This window comes from Trichomonas vaginalis, chromosome IV (genome assembly GCF_026262505.1).
Source record: "Trichomonas vaginalis G3 chromosome IV, whole genome shotgun sequence".
Taxonomy (NCBI): domain Eukaryota; phylum Parabasalia; order Trichomonadida; family Trichomonadidae; genus Trichomonas; species Trichomonas vaginalis.
Window position 1 is genome coordinate 19922319 of NC_067206.1, and position 23383 is coordinate 19945701.

The 23383-nt window shown below is 34.4% G+C and overlaps 11 protein-coding genes and 3 pseudogenes across 14 annotated transcripts, besides 3 other annotated features; 3 read left to right on the plus strand and 11 right to left on the minus strand.

Annotated features, from left to right (window-relative positions):
- Positions 1-16045: part of a mobile genetic element that runs on past the window's edge.
- Positions 3765-4184, plus strand: TVAGG3_0131650 (protein of unknown function, DUF4108 family; the record flags this gene model as incomplete). Its single annotated transcript, XM_051223947.1, has 1 exon — positions 3765-4184. The coding sequence occupies one exon, from the start codon at positions 3765-3767 to the stop codon at positions 4182-4184; it is 420 nt and encodes a 139-aa protein (XP_051108933.1).
- TVAGG3_0131660 (uncharacterized protein) lies at positions 4201-4467 on the minus strand (the record flags this gene model as incomplete). The annotated part of the gene is made up of 1 exon (XM_051223948.1): positions 4201-4467. A coding segment is annotated over one exon (267 nt), but the record flags the coding sequence as incomplete, so codon positions are not given.
- On the plus strand, positions 4686-5278 carry TVAGG3_0131670 (protein of unknown function, DUF4106 family; the record flags this gene model as incomplete). Its single annotated transcript, XM_051223949.1, has 1 exon — positions 4686-5278. A coding segment is annotated over one exon (593 nt), but the record flags the coding sequence as incomplete, so codon positions are not given.
- Positions 5578-6417, minus strand: TVAGG3_0131680 (KilA, N-terminal/APSES-type HTH, DNA-binding family; the record flags this gene model as incomplete). Its single annotated transcript, XM_051223950.1, has 1 exon — positions 5578-6417. One exon carries the CDS (start codon positions 6415-6417, stop codon positions 5578-5580), a length of 840 nt encoding a protein of 279 aa, XP_051108936.1.
- On the minus strand, positions 8857-9565 carry TVAGG3_0131690 (organellar and viral DNA polymerase type B; the record flags this gene model as incomplete). Its single annotated transcript, XM_051223951.1, has 1 exon — positions 8857-9565. A coding segment is annotated over one exon (709 nt), but the record flags the coding sequence as incomplete, so codon positions are not given.
- TVAGG3_0131700 lies at positions 10027-10430 on the minus strand (annotated as a pseudogene). Its single transcript has one exon. A coding segment is annotated over exon 1 (404 nt).
- TVAGG3_0131710 (uncharacterized protein) lies at positions 10993-11250 on the minus strand (the record flags this gene model as incomplete). The annotated part of the gene is made up of 1 exon (XM_001284383.1): positions 10993-11250. One exon carries the CDS (start codon positions 11248-11250, stop codon positions 10993-10995), a length of 258 nt encoding a protein of 85 aa, XP_001284384.1.
- On the minus strand, positions 11646-12588 carry TVAGG3_0131720 (annotated as a pseudogene). The gene has a single exon. A coding segment is annotated over exon 1 (943 nt).
- TVAGG3_0131730 (uncharacterized protein) lies at positions 12818-13422 on the minus strand (the record flags this gene model as incomplete). Its single annotated transcript, XM_051223952.1, has 1 exon — positions 12818-13422. A coding segment is annotated over one exon (605 nt), but the record flags the coding sequence as incomplete, so codon positions are not given.
- On the minus strand, positions 13468-14052 carry TVAGG3_0131740 (phage tail repeat-like family; the record flags this gene model as incomplete). The annotated part of the gene is made up of 1 exon (XM_051223953.1): positions 13468-14052. The coding sequence occupies one exon, from the start codon at positions 14050-14052 to the stop codon at positions 13468-13470; it is 585 nt and encodes a 194-aa protein (XP_051108939.1).
- A 900-nt stretch (positions 16046-16945) lies between the features above and the next one.
- TVAGG3_0131750 lies at positions 16946-17689 on the plus strand (annotated as a pseudogene). The gene has a single exon. A coding segment is annotated over exon 1 (744 nt).
- Positions 17690-17800: 111 nt separating this feature from the next.
- TVAGG3_0131760 (serine threonine-protein phosphatase family) lies at positions 17801-18043 on the minus strand (the record flags this gene model as incomplete). Its single annotated transcript, XM_051223954.1, has 1 exon — positions 17801-18043. One exon carries the CDS (start codon positions 18041-18043, stop codon positions 17801-17803), a length of 243 nt encoding a protein of 80 aa, XP_051108940.1.
- Positions 18044-18061: 18 nt separating this feature from the next.
- On the minus strand, positions 18062-18424 carry TVAGG3_0131770 (uncharacterized protein; the record flags this gene model as incomplete). The annotated part of the gene is made up of 1 exon (XM_051223955.1): positions 18062-18424. The coding sequence occupies one exon, from the start codon at positions 18422-18424 to the stop codon at positions 18062-18064; it is 363 nt and encodes a 120-aa protein (XP_051108941.1).
- Positions 18425-19020: 596 nt separating this feature from the next.
- Positions 19021-19638: a terminal%2Cinverted (terminal inverted repeat of Maverick-1C transposon ID:TVAGG3_0131780).
- Positions 19021-23383: part of a mobile genetic element that runs on past the window's edge.
- Positions 19639-20154, minus strand: TVAGG3_0131790 (protein of unknown function, DUF4107 family; the record flags this gene model as incomplete). Its single annotated transcript, XM_001283399.1, has 1 exon — positions 19639-20154. One exon carries the CDS (start codon positions 20152-20154, stop codon positions 19639-19641), a length of 516 nt encoding a protein of 171 aa, XP_001283400.1.

Below are 23383 nucleotides of genomic sequence, written 5' to 3' on the forward strand. Positions count from 1 at the left end.
ATGCAAGAGAATAGAAAGCAGACTTGCAGTCTATATGTTGGACCCAGATATTTCAAATGCTTTAGCTGCCAAATATATTGCAGTTCCACTTATGTTCCCTATACACCAAATATCTGTCAAAGACTTTGCAGGTGAAGTTGGAAACCAAAGTGCTGACCCAGGTGCAAGAACAGATATTGCTTTAACAACTGCAATGAAACATGCAGATACTATGTTTGTACTGTTCAGACGAACTATAAATGACTATTCTTGTTTCTACAACCCTGGTATTAAATATCATATAAACATAGATGGCAAATATTATCCAAGAGAAGAATATTCTACAGTTGAGGATATGAGGTCATACAACTTGACATTAGATGCTATGAACTTTAACAACAACTTCACAACAACCATTAACCCTGAAATGCAAAGTTCTATTATGCCATATGTGAAAGTATGGACTCATACAGGAGGTCAAAAAACTCAATATACAAATGGAGACCGTTCAAACTTTTGGCTTGGCATTCCATTTGCTGACTCAGAAGACTTTATGGGTGGTATTTCAACTGTTGGTACAGTTCAAATACAATATACTGGTGACAGAGACGGTCCAGATGAATTGAAAGCAAAGAAGTTTACAAAACCAATAGCACTTTTCACGGAAGATGCTCTTTTGAAGATTCGTTCGATGAAACCTGCTGGGGGCTCCTCAGATTGGCATAACGACAGCTTCCATCGAGCAGATTTTGGCAGCAGGTCAGTAAGTTGTTCTTGAACTGACTTCTCTCCGTCAAATATTGACAGTACGCCAGTTTTGACATAATATTGTATTATAAACTTTCCTTTAGTAATATCGGTCAGTTTTGAAGTTATATTTTTGTCTGCTTCAAGAACTTTCACCATTTCAGTTATACCAACTTTCTTTGCTTTATGAAAATATTTAGGTTCAGCAAAGACTGCTATTCTATAACATTTTCCATTGTTTGTGTAAAGAACTATTCTGTCAATGTATTTGTATTGTTTTGTGAGTATAAAACTTTGTTTCTGATTCAATTCAATAAGATATCCGAATACGTCCATCTTTTTATTCTAAGTAAAATGTCATTTCCGAAAAATAGAAGCGTAAGTGTTTCAAAAGGTTTAATGGCGGTGGCAGATGTGAAGTTAAATTCACCAACTCAAACAAACAGTCAAAGTGTTGTTGTCAATGTCAAAGACAGAGATGTTGAAGTGGGGAAACCATACGAAGACGAAGATGGTATAACAATTGTTCCTGTAAAAGAACCAACATATCCTGAAGTTAACAGAGACTTAAGTTCTGTTGCAGATATTCGAAACGACTACCAACAACTGAAAGACAAACTTCAAACTCAGGAGAAGATTTGTCAAGCTTTAAGTATAATGTTAAACTTGGTCGAACACAACCCTGTAAAAGTGAACTCATATGTCATTGCACCTCATGAAGTTTTGAAAGAACTATTGAAACTTTTGAACAGAGGCAGACAATATAAACATCAAAGAAATAGAACCCGACATTAGTTGCTGTGGTGTTTCATATAATGTCATTGACAAGATATACGTTATGAAAGGAGGTGAACGTTGAACTTAAAGTATAGTTTCCCAGACGTTATAAAAAATATTTGACGACCACAACATTTCATTAAAGTTTATTTGCTAAGTAAATGGCAGAAGACATAATGGTTTATACTATTACGACTAAAAACCCTGAGTCATATAATTCTATAACAACAAACTTACAAAGTCCTCAAGGACGATATTGTAAAACTAACCTTAAACACAATGACGACTAAAGCCTGTTTTGCTCTTTTGACACCAGAAGACTTTATTGTTGTGAATGGTAAAAAATACTCCTTTGAAGATACTTACTCAGATATACCACCACAGGTTTTGTTGACTTATTTAATACTTTAAGTACGGGTGTCACATGTGCTGCAACTAGAGCAGGTTTCATTATGTTTGGATGTCCGACTGAGTTTACTATTAATGATATGAGCTATAATACAAAACTTATTTCTGGTTTTTACTACAACAGTTTCCTATAACAGGAAAAGGTGTCATACAAGGAATGTCTATTCCATTGACATTAAGCACACAATCTTATATATTGTTTCAAACTTAGGTTCAAAGTGTTATTCGAATGTCGACAGAAACTATTATGACCAAAAGATACTTATGCGTATAAACAATACTTTCTCTGCTGGTTTGCCTATTGTTCATTCGAATGCAGAATTTTCAACCTTAGTGAACTCAAACACTTTGGCAAGTATAACGTTGACATTAGTTGACGCAAACTTTGTTCCTGTAAAACTTTATGTCCTATGTATTTGTCAATGACGGCAGAAAGTTTCGAATTGGAAGATGCAACTGGTGAAAGTATTGTATTACAAGAACAACTTCAACAACAAATAGCTCAGAACAAAACAAATGCAACAAATGGAACAACAAAGTCAAGAATAAAAAAATAATATTTTTTTTATTTTTATAAAAATGTACAGAATAGATGTTTCAGATTTTTATGACTTCCAAGCATTCAGAAATATGTGTCCATTTCGAGACTATAACAAAGCAGTCGAGAATTTGAAACGTTTAGTCATTTATGTCGACTCTGCCCCAGAATGTTATGTTATGAAAGAATGGGATGTAGTCTTTAACAAACCTAAAGCGACAATAGTTTCAGAACAAGAATGTAGACAGAAACTTAAGAAAATAAAAGTCGTACAAGTTGGCATGAAGATGTTAGATGCTTGGGATATCTTATTGTCAAAACTTGAAGATTTTTCAGTTCGTGGTATAAAGTTTTATACACCTTCTCCAAACTTCTATTCTATCTTCACTGGATATAAATACGAACAAGTAGAATGGAAAGAAAATGTTATAGAAGCTTGGTTAGACCATGTCAAAGAAATTATATGCAATGGAAACGAAAAGGTTTATGAGTATATCTTATGTTGGTTTGCAAACATCTTACAACATCCAAGTGCTAAAAATGAAACTGCTCTCATTATAATTGGAAAACAAGGAACAGGTAAGAACACATTCTTTACAGATATCTTGTGCAAACTGTTAGAAGGTTATTCGAATCCGAATATGACAAACTTAGAAAACATCTGCGGTAAATTTAACTCTTCTATTGAGAATATGAAACTTATAGTTTGCAATGAACTTCAAAGTATAGATACAACAAAAGTTTTGAACTCAGATGCTTTGAAGAGTCTTATAACAGACAAAGTTGGAGTTGTTGAAAGAAAGTATAAAGACCAAAGAGTTTGTGAAAATGTTGCAAACTTCATTATGGTTTCAAACAATGCTGTTCCGATGAAGTTAGAAAGTTCTGACAGAAGATATGTAGTTGTCAGAACGTCAGATTCTCATATGCAAGATACAGAATATTTTGACGACTTAGCAGAAACTTTGACATCTGACTTTTACAACCACTTGTTCTCATATTTCATGACATTAGATATTTCTAAGTTCAATCCAAGACAAATTCCACATACCGAAGAGAGACAAACATTGTTAGAAGCAAACAAGAGTGTATATGAACTGTTCATAGAAGAAAGCGACTTTGAGTGTTTAGATGAAAAGTCATTGTACGATTCGTATAAACAATATTGTCAAGAATATGGTTATATGGCAGCGTCTAAACGTACATTCTTGGCAAATGTCAAAAGTCTTTTAGATGTTCAGAATGGTGTATATACAAAGAAAAATTTTTCTGAGTAAATTTTATAAAAAAAATATTTTTTTATCCGATAGAAAAGATGACGAAATTCATCTCAGTAAACAAGTACATGTCAGGACTTAAAGAAGAACTAGACCCATTCACATATTTGAATGTTTACTTCTACCATTTTGAAAAGTCTTCATTCAGCAAAGTTTGGAACATCGAACCAGTTAAGTTTGCTATTGTGACTAAAAATGGTGCGAAATTTGAAGACTTAGACATAGAAGGTTTGTTAACAGTCAAAGAAAGTTTTGACAGAAGGTTCTCAAACCTTAAAGAAGGCAAAGCATACAAACTTGTTATACCTTATGAACCAAAGAAGACAGACGACTATGAATATTATGAGTCTAAAGTTGTAGAAGTTCAAGGTAAATTGGGTAAAAAGATTTTAGAGTCTAAGCCAGTGTTTGCTCCTAAAGAGGAAGAGAACATTGACATTGACCCAGAAATGTTCTAAAAATAAAATTTTATTTTTACATGTCAAATTTATTTTTCTCTGGAACTGGTTCAGGTTCTTTCTTCTCTTCTACTTTTTTCTCTTTCTTTTCTTTCTTCTTCTTCTCTGGTGGAGATATGTCAAATTTCTCAGAACCATATCTATGTAAAAGTTCTTTGTCCTTTAATAGCTCATCTATTCTGTTTTCGATTTCATCTTCAAGAACACCGCATGTGTCTTCTTTGCATTCTAAGAACTTTTGTTGGACTTCATCTTTCCAATCGGCGTCATCTCTGTCAACAAGTCTGTCATTGACAAATTTTAAGACTGCTCTGCTTAATGTTTTATGGTTCTTGTCATATTCCCAGAAACAGAACTTTAGAACAAATTCACCTTTCTTGTTTACACTATGTAAGATTTTATGGTCGACAGATGTTTTGCTGTCAAAAGTTTGTCTCGAATATAGATAGCGAATTCGCTAGACATTTTCTAAAAGATAAAAATTTTAATTTTTCTAAAAATATGTTAGAAAAAAAGTTTGCTGACATTGACAAGAAATTTGAGAATGTTTTAAACAAGAACAAGAGGAAGTTAGAAAATGCTCAGATAAAACCTATACATGAAAAGTTCTTATTTGCTCAGAATGGTATAACAGGTCTAATTGCACCACCTGGGTCTGGTAAGACTTTCACTTATCTTAAAATGGCTGCACAACAACAAGAACTAGATGAGAAGAACCCATTCTATGAGTTAGTTGTTATTTGTAGTACTTCTGGTCAATTTGACCAAACCGTCAATTCGTTCAAAGATATTATAAAGAAGTCTAAGTTAGTATGTATAAAGGATACTGAGTTGTTAGATTGGATAAAGAAGTACCAAAGAAGAGTTTTGAAGTATAATGCTATAAATGAGTATGTCAATTCGAAGTTTAAAGACCCAAATGAGGAAATGCAGAGAATATTAGAGAAGAAACACTTCAGAAACAAACAGAAAGAGATAGAATACATTTCGAAGAAATTGCAATCTTACGATTGGAAGACTTACCCTCATAGATGTCTTCTTATCTTAGATGATTTCGCCTCTCATCCTTTGTTAAAGAATAGAGAACAAGATATGTGTCGAATTCTTAAGAAGCTCAGACACTTTAACATCTCAGTTGTCATTTGTGTACAGACAGCAAAGAGTTTAAGTAAGGATGTTAAAAGAATACTTACTGAATAATACTTTTCCCCGGATTGTCCGAAGACGATTTCATGGAACTTATGAAAGAGTCCATGGCAGGTAAGTTTGACAGACATGAACTATGGGAGAAGTACAAAGTCATACAAGACCCTCATACTTCTTTCAGAATTCATATCTACGCAAACAAAGTTCAAATTGTAAAAAGTCAAGCTTGAAAAATAAATGGGTTCATCTACCCTACTTGTTTGAAGTTGTCAAAATACTCTGTTATTTTTTCCTTCAGTAGCGGTAAGTCTTCTTTGAAGGTAAGTATTGTACAACCTTTCATATCATAGTGTGTTTGAGGTAACGTATCTTGAACTATTTGTTTCACATCTTCATTTGGGGTCATTGAAATCGGTAAGTTTTCGCGATAGAACCAATTTCTGTCAGATTTGTAAATCTTAGCAAGGTCGTAAAAGCTTTTGTTGTTTCTTCTGACTAAATGCAACATAACCATATCTTTATCTTCTTCATTTTCCAACTCTTCAGTATAAATCATATACTTATAGTTCTTTTCCTTTCCTTTTGGTACCGAACGTGGTATTCTTTTCTGAATGCTTTTGTCTTTTGCTTCAAGCTTGTTTTCCATCTCTTCACGTTCTTGTCTATGAATTTCGTCAAGAAGTCTGTAAATATACCAAGCATAACGAGGCGAAGCCCACATTGCAACAGCATTTACAAGAAGTCTATGTACATAATATCCTCTCAAACCGTTTGGCAATTTTTCACGATTTTCATAGAGTTTTGGCGACTGCGGTTTTTTACTTACTCGCTGTTCTTCACTGTTTTCAGAAAAAAGTATGTCTCGCTGTGCTTCGCTCAAAAGTTCTTGTGTGCTTTGGTTCCTAAACCAGTCTTGTGGTTTCTTAGTATCTGGAGCAAAACATGCTGTCAAAATACTTTGCATTTGGTACATATCGTCTTTGACCGAACGAATGAGACGGAGTTGTTTGTTAAACTGTATGTACTCGTATTCTTCATTTATAGCTTCATGGACTATAACTGTTGTTGTGTTCTCTGTTGTTGACATATCTGTCTTTACATACAAAATAAAAAAATAAATAAAAATATAACTAACTTTATTTTTTCTATCTTAAGGAAATTCATGATTTTCATAGAGTTTTGGCGACTGCGGTTTTTTACCTACTCGCTGTTCTTCACTGTTTTCCGAGGGAAGCAAGCATATGAGGAAATTCATGAAATTTGGTCATTTTTCAATAAAAATATATTTTATGTGAAGCCCACATTGCTACAGCATTTACAAGAAGTCTATGTACATAATATCCTCTCAAACCGTTTGGCAATTTTTCACGATTTTCATACGGAATCTCTTCTCTCGGTTTTCCGAGGGAAGCAAGCATATGAGGAAATTCATGAAATTTGGTCATTTTTCATCAAAAATAATGTTTAGGTGAAGAGGTGAGATTTCACCTGTTTTTTCACCTAATTTTTCACCTCAGTTATTTTATAAGCGTTTTACATGGTAAACGTTATTTTTACATTATGACACGAAGTGAAGATTTGCACTTCGTCAAATTTTATAAAAAATTAGCGTTATTTTTACATTATGACACGAAGTGAAGATTTGCACTTCGTCAAATTTTATAAAAAATTAGCGTTATTTTTACATTATGACACGAAGTGAAGATTTATACTTCGTCAAATTTTATAAAAAATTAGCGTTATTTTTACATTATGACACGAAGTGAAGATTTGCACTTCGTCAAATTTTATAAAAAATTAGCGTTATTTTTACATTATGACACGAAGTGAAGATTTGCACTTCGTCAAATTTTATAAAAAATTAGCGTTATTTTTACATTATGACACGAAGTGAAGATTTGCACTTCGTCAAATTTTATAAAAAATTAGCGTTATTTTTACATTATGACACGAAGTGAAGATTTGCACTTCGTCAAATTTTATAAAAAATTAGCGTTATTTTTACATTATGACACGAAGTGAAGATTTGCACTTCGTCAAATTTTATAAAAAATTAGCGTTATTTTTACATTATGACACGAAGTGAAGATTTGCACTTCGTCAAATTTTATAAAAAATTAGCGTTATTTTTACATTATGACACGAAGTGAAGATTTGCACTTCGTCAAATTTTATAAAAAATTAGCGTTATTTTTACATTATGACACGAAGTGAAGATTTATACTTCGTCAAATTTTATAAAAAATTAGCGTTATTTTTACATTATGACACGAAGTGAAGATTTATACTTCGTCAAATTTTATAAAAAATTAGCGTTATTTTTACATTATGACACGAAGTGAAGATTTGCACTTCGTCAAATTTTATAAAAAATTAGCGTTATTTTTACATTATGACACGAAGTGAAGATTTGCACTTCGTCAAATTTTATAAAAAATTAGCGTTATTTTTACATTATGACACGAAGTGAAGATTTGCACTTCGTCAAATTTTATAAAAAATTAGCGTTATTTTTACATTATGACACGAAGTGAAGATTTGCACTTCGTCAAATTTTATAAAAAATTAGCGTTATTTTTACATTATGACACGAAGTGAAGATTTGCACTTCGTCAAATTTTATAAAAAATTAGCGTTATTTTTACATTATGACACGAAGTGAAGATTTGCACTTCGTCAAATTTTATAAAAAATTAGCGTTATTTTTACATTATGACACGAAGTGAAGATTTATACTTCGTCAAATTTTATAAAAAATTAGCGTTATTTTTACATTATGACACGAAGTGAAGATTTGCACTTCGTCAAATTTTATAAAAAATTAGCGTTATTTTTACATTATGACACGAAGTGAAGATTTATACTTCGTCAAATTTTATAAAAAATTAGCGTTATTTTTACATTATGACACGAAGTGAAGATTTGCACTTCGTCAAATTTTATAAAAAATTAGCGTTATTTTTACATTATGACACGAAGTGAAGATTTGCACTTCGTCAAATTTTATAAAAAATTAGCGTTATTTTTACATTATGACACGAAGTGAAGATTTGCACTTCGTCAAATTTTATAAAAAATTAGCGTTATTTTTACATTATGACACGAAGTGAAGATTTGCACTTCGTCAAATTTTATAAAAAATTCGCGTTATTTTTGGAATTTTGTGAAAACTCAACGGTTTGACACATGCCATATGCCATTTTACTCAGAATTTTGTGCTGAATTCAGCAAAAATAATGTTTATGTTAACATGTTAGATCTAACACGTTTTCTAACATCTTTTCTAACATAACTATTTACAAGCGTTTTACATGGTATATGTTGCGATGGTTCATGACTTTAAACAGTTTTGTAGCTTCTATTTCTTCTTTTAGTACATCGAATGTTTTAACTATGCCGAAGGTTTCTTTATACTTCTTCTTGACGTCAGATAATAGGAAATCGTCAGCAGTTGGATAGTTTTTGTTCAGAAATGCTAACATGTCCATTTTATCTTCTGCTGGCTTTTCTGCTTCTTTCTTTAAGTCTGCATAGTCGTTTCTCATTCTTTCTATCTCTTTGACGGAGTAGTTATATTTCCTAATTGCTGCCTTACATTTTGAACATTGCGGGTTCATTTTTGCGTTATACATTGAAATAAAACCAGCTAAAACAACTAAAGCGTCAATTGCTCTCTTCATCTCAAACATAGCGGGTCTTATTTGTTTGTTCCATACTTTGCCTCTTCTATCTTTATCTCTTATTTCCCAAACACATTCAGCAACTAACGAAACAAAGTTGTCGTAGGTCTTAAATTCTTCAGATTTATATATGTCAGAAATATTTTTATAAACCATGTCGCAATCTTTGTCCATAACTTTATGGTTGCAATGAAAACCAAGGAATTCATAATTTACTTTACGTATGAATTTCTTAATTTCTACTGAGTCAGTTGGTTTCACTTCAATTTCGTCGAATTCAGGAATAGTGAGTTTTTGTTGTTGGATTTCAGGTAGTTTAGGCAAATGGTCAATAATGTCCTGCATTTCATAAAGATATTCTTCATTTGTTTCATCTTTCGCACTACAGTCTAAATTACTTGTTAAAAGTTCTTGCTTTATCTTCTGGATTTCTGTTTCAAAAGTATATGAAGAAGGAATGAAGCTTTTCATTTCTACTAACATAGATGTTGGATTCATGACTAACGAGTTTGGTGCTGTTGTTTGAATTGTTGTTGTGCCGATTGTTGAAATCATATCTTTTATACAAAATAAAAAAATAAATAAAAATAAAACTAACTTTATTTTTTCTATCTTAAGGAAATTCATGAAAATTCACGAGGGTAGAAATGAGGTTAGAAATGAGGTTAGATCTAACCATCTACCCGACATTCTCGTCAAATACAAAAAAATGAAGAATAACTTTCACTTTTTCATTATATAACTGTTATTTTTGACGAAGTGAAGATTTACACTTCGTCAAAAAAATCCCTGAAATCATATCTTTTATACAAAATAAAAAAATAAATAAAAATAAAACTAACTTTATTTTTTCTATCTTAAGGAAATTCATGAAAATTCACGAGGGTAGAAATGAGGTTAGAAATGAGGTTAGATCTAACCTCTTCACCTAAATTATATTTTTGGTGTAAATTTCATTGACTGACTGACTGACTGACGGCACAAAGTGGCTTAGCGAAAACATTAATATATAAAATTCATGAAAATTCAAGAGGGTGAAAAAACAGGTGAAAAAAGAGGTGAAATCTCACCTCTTCACCTAAATTATATTTTTGGTCCGGGAACAACTTTCTCTCAATTGGAGCTGTAGCATATTCTTTGCGTAAACGGTTCAGACCTTCTTCGAAGTCTTGGTCTCTCTTCGATTGAGATTGGAATTGGAATTGCTGGGGTGGAGCTTGCTGGAACAACCAAGGGTTGGGGAAGTAAGGCATAGGCTGAGGAGGGTAGTTCGGGAAGCCTTGTGTGGGTAGTAACCTTGAGGTGGAAATTGGTAGTAATTCGGAGGTACTTGCTGGAACTGAGGTTGCTGAGGAGACTGTTGTGGTTCTTTAGGTTCCTCTGGTTTGGGAATGGACTCGGTTGGTGGGACGTCGGACATTCGTTTGTGGCTTAACCGTCGGACCACAACGATAAAAATCTCTGCTACTAGCAGTACTGCTACTGACAGTAGCAGTACTTTTACTGACAGTAGCAGTACTTTTTCTGACAGTAGCAGTACTTTTACTGACAGTAGCAGTACTTTATCGTCGAAAACCCTCTCAAATTTTCCTTTTTACTGACAGTAGCAGTACTTTTACTGACAGTAGCAGTACTTTTACTGACAGTAGCAGTACTTTTTCTGACAGTAGCAGTACTTTTTCTGACAGTAGCAGTACTTTTACTGACAGTAGCAGTACTTTTACTGACAGTAGCAATGGTCGAGATCGAACCTACCGACGAGGCAATTTACCTAATTGAAATTAACGAGCTTGTTAAAGACTTCCTCAGGCAGAATGTAAAAGGCAAGCTTGTCGCAATTCAATGGGTTCCAAATCCAGACAAGAAGACGAAGGTCAGACACATTGACGGTGACAAGCTCAACAACCGTAAGGAGAACCTCGAGTGGTTCTAAGAGTAAAAAAATATATTTTAGGGGGAAAACCCCAAGTAAATTTAAGTTTTTATTTTTGGTATTGGTACCAATTTTGGAATGTGAAGACCACATCCCAACCTCTGTACGTGAGTCTTGGGTCCACGTCTAAGACCCTTCTGTAGCAATTCCAAGCCCGAGCAAATTCAATTGTCAACCACTCGTCTCCTCTGTAGTCTTCAATCCATTCTTTGAAGAGACGGTTGAGTTCGAGCCTGGAATATCTCTTGCCTGGTACCAACACCAACATTTGGTTGAACTGGACGAAGCGCTCAGGGATGTACGCCATTAAAAAAATGTCACTTTTTTGAAAAATAAATTTTTTACTTCATGCAATGTTTAACTATTTCACCATCTTCTTTAACACCCCAGTACTTACGCTTGGAGAGGACATGAACTTCGGAAAATACCTTATCTAGCTTAAAACAGCCCATCTTCTCACCGACTAAACCCATTTCAATGAGTTTGTTATAGCCTTCTTCGTTCGTCATGAGTGCGTCAATGTTCTCATAGTAAACCTTCACTTTGGATTTGACTTCGGAGAAGAATTTGTTGTACTCGTCAAGGACTGCCTTTGCGAACTGAGGGTAAGACCAATGTTCGACAATAGGTTTTAATGTGGTTACTAAGCCACTTTGACCTTGAGTGAATTCGTACTTCAAAACAAAAGGAGAAAACCTTTCAACAAAGTTGTCGACCTTCTCATAATGTTTACTCTTCATCTCTTGAGGTTTCTTAATGGAATATCCCATGTCGAATTCATAAGCAATTTGAGTGTCATTGCAAGTTTGGGGTTTGAAGCTTTCCTAATATCATACAGTTGTTGTATGACTTTTCCAACTGTATAGTTCCTTCCCGGGAACTCACCATCTTCGTTTGGAATTCCAGTCGGAATATATTGGACAAACCTCATGTACGCAGCGTTAAGGTCGACATAGTATATCTTTTCGTTTGAGTCGAACTTGTTGCAACCAATTGGTCCAGTTTGTGGAAATTCAAGTGAGTCTCTTATCTTCTGAGAAACTTCTCCTGTTATCTCATAAACATCGTCGAAGCAACCTGTTTCATATAAAACCTTCTGACCTAACTCAGATGCTCTCCAATACAATTTGACGTCAATTGGATGTCTCAATGGAAGTTTGTTTATAGCATCTTGAAGTTCTTGCAACCTCATTGGAAGTTCTTCTGGTTCAGGTTGGTATCCGAACATACCAACCCCTTGTGGAACTGTGTACTTCTTTTGTACTAGAATTTTGTCTGGAACAACTTTTGGTCTTGCTAACAATGAAAAGTTTGTTTCGTCTTTTGGTACAAAACTTTCTGTAAGCTTGTCATCTGGAATTGGTTCCAACAAACCTTTCTCGAAAAGAATGTTTACAGCTCTGACAATGTTGCACTTACTTTTACCAAAGAATGGGTTTGTAAGACTTTCGTTCAACATGAAGTGGTTGTGGACAATTATAATCTTCAACCATGGTAAGTCTTTGTCAACAACATAGTCGTCATGTGAAGAACCTTTAGCTGTAGGTATGTTGACTCGGATATTGACATTTGCCAACGGTGCAATTTTTGCCAATTGACCTCTGAGAATGTACCTTGTCTTCACACATGACTCAAGATACTTCATCTTCTCATCTGTAACAAGACCAGAGTTCCTGAGACATGTAAGAATGCAAGGTTCGTTGACAATTGTTTCAATTGAATTGTAAATTCCATACCTTGTCAAGTCAATGTCAGACTTATTTATGAACGGGAAGTATCCAGCATGTTGTCTGACTGCTTGAGGGTTAGGTTGGTACCATTCGAACTTGACACTTGCAATTCCTTCAATTGCATTCAAAATGTCTGAGTCGGAGTCAACCATTTGTTCTCTCTTTGTAGTCTTGAAAGCGTCAAGAAGTTTTGCGGCTGTTTGTTCATTGCCATGTGCATAGTAAATGTGACCATCCAAATCTGTTATGGTCAATCTGAGATTGTGTCCTTTCTTATTTCCGTCTTGTATGGCAGCAAGTACTCCCATGAAGCCTTCTTTGTTCTTTCCTTCGTCAAAGTTTACTGTAAAGGTTCGACCAGATGTAATTTGACTTCTAACTTCACGATACTTTTCATATGCATATCTTGTTCTTTCCATGGGAGCATGTGTGTCTTCACCTTTTCCTTTTTTCCTTCTCAAAGGATGCAATTGTTCGTCATGTTTCCAGTAGAATCTGGCAAAGCCGTCGTGTCCTTCAACTTGAGGTTCACTAACATCGAAAGGCATGTCCATAAGACGTTCTTCTTCTAACCTCTCTAGTCTGTTTGGATAATTGGCACGTGCTGTTTCCAAATCCATTTCGTAGCGAAGACCAGACAATTTGTCATAGACTTTTATGGGTCTTCCCTTCCTATATTTAAAATTCTTCGAAACTCTCCAACCATATCTTTGCAACTCTGCTTTTATTCTAGCAGACTTTCTGTCCATTCTATATGGGGGCATTTTTATAAAAATAAAAAAATATTTTTTTCTTTACTTTACATAACCGCCTGCTGCCATAAGTCTTTGACGCCAACCCATACCAGCTAATGAAGGTTGACTTGGTTTAGTTTCCAAACTAAACTTTGGTTTTGGTTTATCTTCAGTTTTTGGTTTTTCTTCTTCTATCGGTTTTTCGTCACTTTTCGGTTCCTCTGACTTTACTTCACTTGCAGGAACAGTTGTGTCGTCAACATCTTCATAAATATCATATGCCATTTGTTTTTGTTTTCCTTTCAACTTTTTGTGTTTGTTGTAAAGTTTAGAATATTTCGACTCTAAGTCAATGAGATGTTCTATAATGAACTGTTGGTCAGTGAAGTAAACTTTTCCATCTGTTGTCTCGAAAGCTCCTTCAGACTTCAATATTTTATTTGTGAGAGTCTGTTTCTTTTTTGAGATACTAGCCGTTCCATTTTTATGAAAAGTGACTTTGTAGTTAGGGTTTGTATTTCCAGATCTGGCACTTTCTATTATTGAATTTTTCTCTTCATCTGTAAGTTCTTTGACAGGTTTTGACAATGGTTCTGAACTTTTTGTTTGTGGTGTCAAATCTACCGTTTCAACTTCTTCGGTCATTTCATCTCAGTAAAAAATTTTAGTTTGGTTTGTTTTCAACTGGTTGTTGTTGTTTTTTAAGTCGGTCTAAAACTTCCTGAGGTATAGGAAGAACTTGACAAACACGTTGTGTAACTGCTGGAAGCCGACAAATCATCTTGAACCCATTTGTCTCAATGCTGTATTGTTCATTTCATCTCAGTAAAAAACTTTACATTCCCCACGTTTGAGGCGGTTGAGGTTGGTTATTGTTTACCCATTGTTGTGCATGGTTATATCCTCTGTTAAAGAATCTTTCACCTTGGTCCATATAGTGTCCTGCTTGGTTATAGTAGTCATTGCTTTGTTATAATAGTTTCCTGCTTGTCTTCCTACATTGTCCATCCATCCTTGAACTTTTCCTCTTGTTTCAGGATTTGGAATAAGATTTGTTGCATCTCGTGCTACATCCCAACCTTTCTGTACAGTTTGTATAATAGGTTGTGCTTTCTCTTTAAGTATACCTAATGTACTCAAAATCTTCCTTCCAACTCCAAATACACCTCTGGCTATTGTTCCCACTGCGGGCAAAAATCTGGATGCAACTCCTGCTAATGCGCCAAATAAACCCATTTCTTATAGGGTAAAAAATGACGAATCCAAACAAGGACCCCTATGTTTCTAAAGCGACAAAGAAAGCACTCATGATAAAAATCTTTAGTTCAACACCAAATGCTTGGTTTATGGATATCTTGGAAAACATTCCGAGAGTTAGAACAGATGGACCACCATACTGGTTAATATTTGTTGGTCAAAACACAAGATACTGTGAAGCCATACCATTACAGTCCAAAGCTATTTTTAGATATCTTAGCAGCTTTGACAATATTCGTTGACAAATACCATCCAACAAAACTGACATCTGACTGTGAAAGTTCTTTCAAATCAGATGATGTAAAAAACTATCTGCGTTCAAAAAATGTAAACCAATATTTCATTGTCGACCAAAACCATTCTGCTCTTGGTGTCATTGACGGTTGTATAAAAATGTTAAGAGACTTAAACCAACCACAAGGTGGTGAAGCAAATGAAATGTCATATGACGACAAATATAGACACTTCTCCATGGCAAAGATGAGACAAGTTTTAAATATTTACAATAACCGTAAACAAAAAGGTTTGGGAAACCACTCCCCCGAAGAAATGAAAAACAACCCTGACTTAGAGAAAGACTATATATTTAATAATTTAGTCAAAAGAGACAAACAAGAAAAAATGCCGGGCTTCAAACTTCAGAAAGGTGACAAAGTAAAATAGAAATACCTAAACGCGACCCATATGAAAATACTATTGACTATGACAAACAATGGGAACCCGACAGGTATCACATTCGTGTTCGTAAAAATAGAAGAAAGTATACAAGAGAATATTATGAAGTTTTAGGCAAACATGGCAAAATGTACACACTGCAAGCAGAAGATAAAACTACTATTGTCAGACCTCGTTTCAAACTTGTCAAAGTTCAAGGTGGTATACTTTCAAAGACAGTTCCTAACAAATATAAGACAACTCCTGACGAATATGCTAAAGAAGTTGAAAATGACGACTAAGCAATTCTATACCATGCGTAAACTGTCATGTAAGGTGGCATATATTCTTTACTTTGTCCCGTTGTTTGCGTATATCCTGAAACGTGATGTGTATGGTTTCCTCCTCCCTCAGTGTTACTCCAGTAACAATTTATAGCAAACTTAACGTTGTCTTTAACATCATATCCTTTACCTTTTGTCATTCCTGACCAATCCCAATATCTATGCTTATGCCAACCTGCTTGAGATGTACTTAAATCTATGTAGTGACTGTGTGCAGGTAAATTTTCACCTGAAATCGTTTTACTTCCACCTGTTTCCTTTGAAGAGTTTGCACAATACAAAAACCTGTCGACTATTTGAGTCCAAGTTCCAAAACCAAGTACTACTTCTGGTCTGGTAGAGTTCATTGAAACATATAATGAGCCAACCGGGTAAATAAGATTCGGCAAAATTTGTTTAAGCACATTGAGTTCCTGTCTTAGATGCATAATACTATTGTCATTAGATATCAAAGTATCTACAAGACTTGTTGCCGGTGGTATTGTTGGACCTTTACTTGGCAAGGTTGTGTTTAGTGTAATATCATCTGCTGTAAAAGTTGTAAAACTTGTATGTGTATGAGTCTTATCTGCTTTTGTCTCTAATGTTTCTTGTAAGTTTGTAATATTTGCAATGGTATGCGTATGTCCAACGTCACTTTTCCTGTTTAAGGTTTCTTGTAAGTTTGTAATATCAGATATAGAATGTGTATGATGTTTTTGTGGATATGTTCCTTCTGTCCATGCGAAAATATATTCTTTTGTTGCATCTACATATCCAGTTATCCATGTCAAGTCTGCTTTTGTATTCCTTAACTCTGTAACACCTTTCTCAAGCTCTTTCAACTGTTGTCCATCTTCCATTAAACCTCTGGTATGACTTGAAACCGTTTGTGCCAACAAATCTACAGTTTCTTTGTCAGCTTTATTTTCAACGTCATCTTTTGTTGCATATGTTGCATCTGCTCTGTCATGTTCTTCTTGAACTTTTTCAATGACATATTCTTTGTCAGCTTTGTTGTCAACATCTGCTTTCAAAAGAAGTTCATTTATAGGTTTCTCGTTTAAAGTTCCTTTTGTTGGATTTATACAGACAGTATTGTTCTTCTTGTCTTGAAATAGAAACTCATCTGTCATTGGGTTTAATGTCAGTTTTAAGTTTCCTTCTTTCAATGACTCAGATATCTTAGAATAGTTTGAAAAGTTTGTTGTGTTCTTATTTAGAGCTTGCATAATGAGTTGTCGGTTGTGTTGTATTTCTCTCATAGACGCTGTTTCATTTGACATTTTTATTATAGATAAAATATGCTTCCAATAGAAAAAGAAAATTCAAGAGTTGCTACAACTAAACCATTAGATGAACTTTTTACTAATGTCGGTCAAAAGGTTGACATAGACAATCTAAAGCATGAAGGCTATCGTTTTGACTACCCATTAAGATGGTTAAGAGACCCATCCGTCACAAAAGCTATTGGCTTTCGTAGAATGAAGTTTGTCTCACAAGTTCAAACAGGTTTTCCATTTATTGTAAGGTTTCATATAGATTATACATCTGAAGGGCAACGAAAAATGTGGTAAGAAATTGAGCTAATACAAGTTGACCTCTCATCTTCTCTACAGGCTGCATTAAAAAATATAGAAGATAAAATAAATTCATGTTATGCAAAATATGCTGATGAATATGCGAATACCAATAGCACACTTTATGTGAGAATTGTATATGACAAACAAAATTCACAAGTGTCATTTCAAATCTACGAAGACAATCCAAAGAAAGACGAACAAATATATACAGAATTCACTGCAATGTCATGGTATTATTTGCAAAGAATGTTAAATCAGAAAGTTGAACCTCCTTTAGCAAATATCTACAGTCGATATGCAAGAGATGAACCATATTTATTTAAAGATGTTTTCGACCAAGATGCTGTGATAGTTCATGCTTCATTTTCTGGCGCCCAAAACTCTTTCTTATGCTTGGCAAATGACTTTTACGAAAAACCTACAAAGTTATACGAACCACCAAGTGGAAGTATTTCAGACTTTCAAGTATGGTTTACTACAGATGGAAGAAAAAGAATAATTCCATTATACCATGCGTTTTACTTAGAACTTAGTTTCATATACAACTACTATCGAACGGTAAAATAATATAATTTTTTAATACGGTTGAGGTGTTGGATTTGGTTGCCAACTAGACTGTGGTGCAGGTTCAGGCTGTTGTATAACAGGAGCTTGTTCTTCTGGTTCAGGGTCTTTAGGTATAATACCAACAAACTGACCTACTCTTTTACCAATATTTTTGACTCCGTTCCAAATTCCTTTTACTACGGTTTTGACGCCATTCCATATACCTCTTCCAACTCTTCTGAAGAAGTTTCCAATACTACTGAAGAAACCCATTTTACTATATGTAAAAATCTAATGTCCGCCTAGTCTCTTACGTTTCCTGTTGAGTTCCATAGCATTCTTTAACTGGAGCTCATACATTCTGTTTCTCCTCTGGTAGAAAACATATTCTGGGTCAACTCCTGTGTTCGCGTCATCTGCATAAAGTTGTTTATATCCCACTTCAGGGTTTGTATAAAACTCTTTCCATCTCATATTTGCATACCATGGTGGCAAACCTAACGCAGCGTCATTTGACATGGCAGTTTGCATTTGTACATCTGTTGGCACTTGACCATAGTTTGCCATTGCAGTTTGTATTCTAACTTCATTTGGAATATTCTCTGGGTTTGGTTGTCCAGGTTGCTGTGCATTCGCTAAGTTCTGTGCGTCCATTTAATATTAGATAAAAATATCTCTTACGAGTACATATGCTGAACATTTGCAGGCATTGGTTCATCTTCATATTCTCTGTACTTTTCTGCCACGTCAAATAAATAAATGACACAATGGAAAAAAACTAAAACAAGTAGTCCTATTTCAAACCACATTTACTTACCAATAAAATTTCTTTATTGTGACACTTTCTCCGGTTTATAGGACCTCTCTCATATTCTATCTTGTCATATATAAACTCATAGTCATGTATGTCCTCTAACCATCTCATAACGGTTTCCAAACCACTTTTATCGGATGTAAAGTAAAAGCATGGATGGTTATGTATAACGTCTAAAGTTTCTAAAGAGTCTCTCAAAGTCCAGTCTACTTGGTATTGAAAATCCCATGTGTTATAGAACGGCGGGTCCACTATAAAGAAAACATTTTCCTTGTCTTTATATTTTTCATACAACTCTGTCCAATGACATCTCACAAACTCTATACCCTCAATATATTTTTCTATGTCCTCTTTGAAAACATTTGTATAGTTAAGATATAAAACTTTTGACATAAGTGTTTCAATGTCATGAACTCTTATAGTTAGTATGGCTTAGTTGGGTACTGTGGCACTGCGTTCCACCTTACCCAATACTTGTGAATTTGACACTTTACAAAACCGTTAACGTATATTTTACAACACAAACGACAACACAAACGACAACATTAACTTAACCTTAAATATTTACAAAGCCGCCAACCATTTCACCTCACTAACGAACTCACTAATGAAAAAATAAACGTTCTCATAAATTTTCTTCAATATCTTCATCATCAGTGTTAACTCTATTGTAGTCATACTTGAAGTCATAAAGTTTCTCAAGTTTTGAAATGCATAGTCTTGTTAACTTACCTTCATCATCATAAGTTTTTATAAAACTACCATGACAATCTTTATACACAGTCAATGAAAAGTCAACTGGTCTAGGATGAAGTGTAAAGAACATGTTATGCTCAGGAAGGAAGAATAAATGTTTAAATGTATGTTTGTTATATTTTTCGATTTGTATGAGTTGCTTTTGTTCTGTCATTTACATCCAAATAAACTTAAAAATAAACTTAAAAATTAATGATATCACCACCCTCACACGTATGAAAACATAGCGCAAAAATAAATTTAGGTGAAGTGGTGACATCTCACCTCTTTTTTCACCTGTTTTTTCACCCACTTGAATTCATTGCTTTATAACTCTCTTCCTTGGTTTCTTTTTAGTTGCTTTCTTCACGTCTGTCTCCAACTTGACTGTCTTTCTTCTTCGTCCGTAATGATACCAGTTACTTCCACCAGTCAATGGGTCAAATGGTCTTTCGTAAGGGTTTCCATACATTCCATAGGGACCATACGGAAGAACTACTGGTGGAGGAAGAGTTCCATCGACTCTATTTAAATGCATTGTTTCACCTTTCATCTGGTCATTAAAGTCTTTTGCGTGTTTTGCAAACTCATCGTCCTTTCCTAAAGCATTTTCTGACTCAGTCGCAACCAAATTGGATGCTTTATTTATGAGTCCTATTTTATTTAATCTTAACTTCTTTGCAACCCAGCCTCCAATCTTTCCTTTATTTGCATCTAATGTCTTCGAAACTCTTCCTCCACTCATTTTATTTACTGCGTCATAAGCTCCAAGTGCTTTTGCTCCAAATGCTAATGCTTTTGTTCCCATTGCGCCTAAAGCTGCCCAAGCTACCATTTACACCATATTAAAATCATCTCTCTTCAATATTATCTCATAAAAAGTTCTCGTTACTGGAGAAAGTCAATGAAACATAAACATTCTCACGGGCTTCGCCCTCACCGCTTTGCGGTCTATCTAACTTATTTCTTATATCATCTATTCTCAATAAAATGTCTGAACAATTGCTAACATCTTCTACAACAGTTATTTCATCATGAATGACCTTCAAGAACAAGCTCATTTAATATGCTATTAAAATCATTTCAATAATGAGTCCATCCTTTCCATCTTTAGGTAGCACAACATCTTTCATTGAAGAAGGTTCGACAAGTCTTATGTTAAACTTACTGACAAAGTTTGTTATACTATAATGCTTCGGTGGCGAATACATGTAGTTTGAAAGACATAAATATAGATTCTTCAGCAAATCACTTATACTGGATTTTATAACAATGTTCTCACGAGACCAAATACCACCAAATTGACAATCTTGTAAGCAATCCTGCTGAACCTTCAACTGTAAACGTCGATGGTAACATTCCACGAAGGTCATCTATTGACATCGTTGAGTCACTGAATTTAAATATTTTCTTAAAGCAATCGTCATTATCTAACCATGCAATAGCTTTGAAGTTTTCATTCGAATATACATCTGCTCATTAAATGTAAAACCTGACTTCTTTGCAGAGATGACTTTAAAATCTATTGAGTTTGTTTCAAAATTATATGCTATGCTAACTTCTGAAGGTAATGGATGTCCTTCCGCAGTCAGTTGTTCTCTCACTACCGTTTGAAGCTTTGTATTAAAAACTTTCATGTCATCTCCTGTGTCTAGGTTCACATACACAGCAACAGGAAAACTATCTTGCTTCTTTGTCTCATCATTATACCTCAAAACATTAAAGTTCTTCAATAATATTGTTCTTCCTGCTGGAATACTTCGAACCTGTCTTATTTCAATAGCTTTCTCACCTCCTACATACTCTACCCAGTGCCTTGGATATTCATAAGTATACTGACTTTCTTGAATTTTGGTTGGTTTCATCATAACGTGTTCATAGTATATCTTTATACTCTTGTCAGTTAGACTCGGTGCTATGTTCTGAATATTTCTGACTTGCATTTTTAATGGAGAAAAATGAAGCATTTAATACATGACGTAGATGAAGACATGAATGAAACTACAGACAACTTAACTCTTCTCTCATTCTTCCTTTCAGTAAAGGACTATGAGTTCTGTTCAAATGGTGTGTATTTCTATTGTGGAAAGATGGGTTCAGGTAAGACATTTAATTTAATTCGTCATATACTCATAACAGAACGTTTAGGAAATGACTCATATTATGACCAAATCATTATATCAGCAACTTCAGACTCTATGGACTCAACAGCGAAAACATTATGTCAAAAGTTCAAGCCTCTGTCGTTAAAGTTCCAGACAGTGAACTCATTGAATTTCTTCAACGTTACATTCGACGTAAGAGGAAATATTATGCCATCGTTGAATTTATACAGTCAGGAATGCAAAAGACTTCAGAAGAGATGGAAAGAATTATTGACAAACACCACTTACGTCAGTACTCAGGAGTTTACGAATATGAAACGACTGACAAACTACATTCTATCAAAACTTTCAAAATACCCCTTCAAAAAATATCCTTCAAACACTCTGCTCGTTTGCGACGACTTCGCCGGAAAAGGTTTAGTGTCAAAGCCTGACTCACCATTAGCTAACATCATTACTAAAGTCAGACATTACCACTTAACTGTAGCAATACTTATGCAAACATGGAGGTTTTTAGCTTTAAACATAAAACGTCTCATAACTGACTTCGTTATCTTTCAAGGTTTCTCACGTTATGATATTGAACTCATTTGGAAACAGTCAGGTATAACATTACCTTTTGAAGAAATTTGGGAAGCATATAAGTCTCCTCATCTCTCCTCGTTCATACCTTGAAGATTCATATCATGACTAATACCATTAAAGTCAAAAATATTCCATGGGAACGACCAACATTGTTTTAAAGTTTAACCTTCAATTGACTGATGGTAAACAAATTCCATGCATCTCTGTCGCCATTTCTGTTAATATTTTTGCTGTCATTCATATCATCCACTTCTCCATCCGTTAACTTTTGAGGATATGCGTTAGAATAGCTGTTCTTAAATGAAGGCTTTTCACCTTTTAGCGCATAAACTCTATAACTTTCTGCATACTTTATGTTTGAACCTCCTGAGCCATCATTGACATAAATTTTTATAGGCTTCCACCCTTTGTTCATGTTCCTGCTTCTTCCCTTAGCTCTTTTGTTCAGTAGTTTCTACATCTTTATACACAGCTCCTGTCTCAGTGAATTCAACAATATTTTCATTCGTTAGCTTTACATTCAAACCCTTGTCGAGTATATTGTTCATTTCATACATATAAAAGGTTTTTATTCTATATGAAATGAGAAGCAAATCCATCTTAGCTGGTGCCGTTAATGTTCCAATTGAACCAACATCAAATGTTGACTCACGAACGACAAACAATATGTCATAAAGAACTATAGTTCGGAGTGTTTGAAAGAAAAAGAACCAGAACTGAAATCCGTGAATTTAAACTCAGCTTCAAACGCTAACGCTACATCAGATGTTAAGTTAGAGTATCCACCACTGGACAAATTCTTTCAGAGAAGCCAACGACAACCCTTACACAAATGTTCAAACAAATCCTTCAGATAACGTAGACCATTACCTTCTTCAGTTATACCAAACAATTTTACTCAAAGACGATAAGAAGCTTTTGACAAATCTTATAAGTAAGAACCAAATAATTCTAACAAAGGAGGACCTTGAAAATGTTATATCACGAATAACAGGGAAACAATGTGTCATTGACTATCTCGACCCTGAAATCGAATGCTGTGGTCAAACGCCACCATTCATGAAAATAGGTAACATCCGCATCATTGAAACACCAGGAACTACAGGAGTTGAGTTTAAGTATAAATATTCGAACGAGTATACAAAACTTTCAACAGAAATATAAACTTTGTTTGAAATATGTTTTAGTAAATTAAAGCAATTTGTAATATCTATCCAAAACTTCTTCAACAGTATCGAACTCATCTTCATAATGCAAACCCAATCTTATTGACTTGGTGCAGTTTTCACTAACACAATATAGCGCTTTGCGCTCGGCGCCTTTGACGCCTTTTTCTGTTCTCTTGACTGACATAACTAACTCATTTGTTTCATC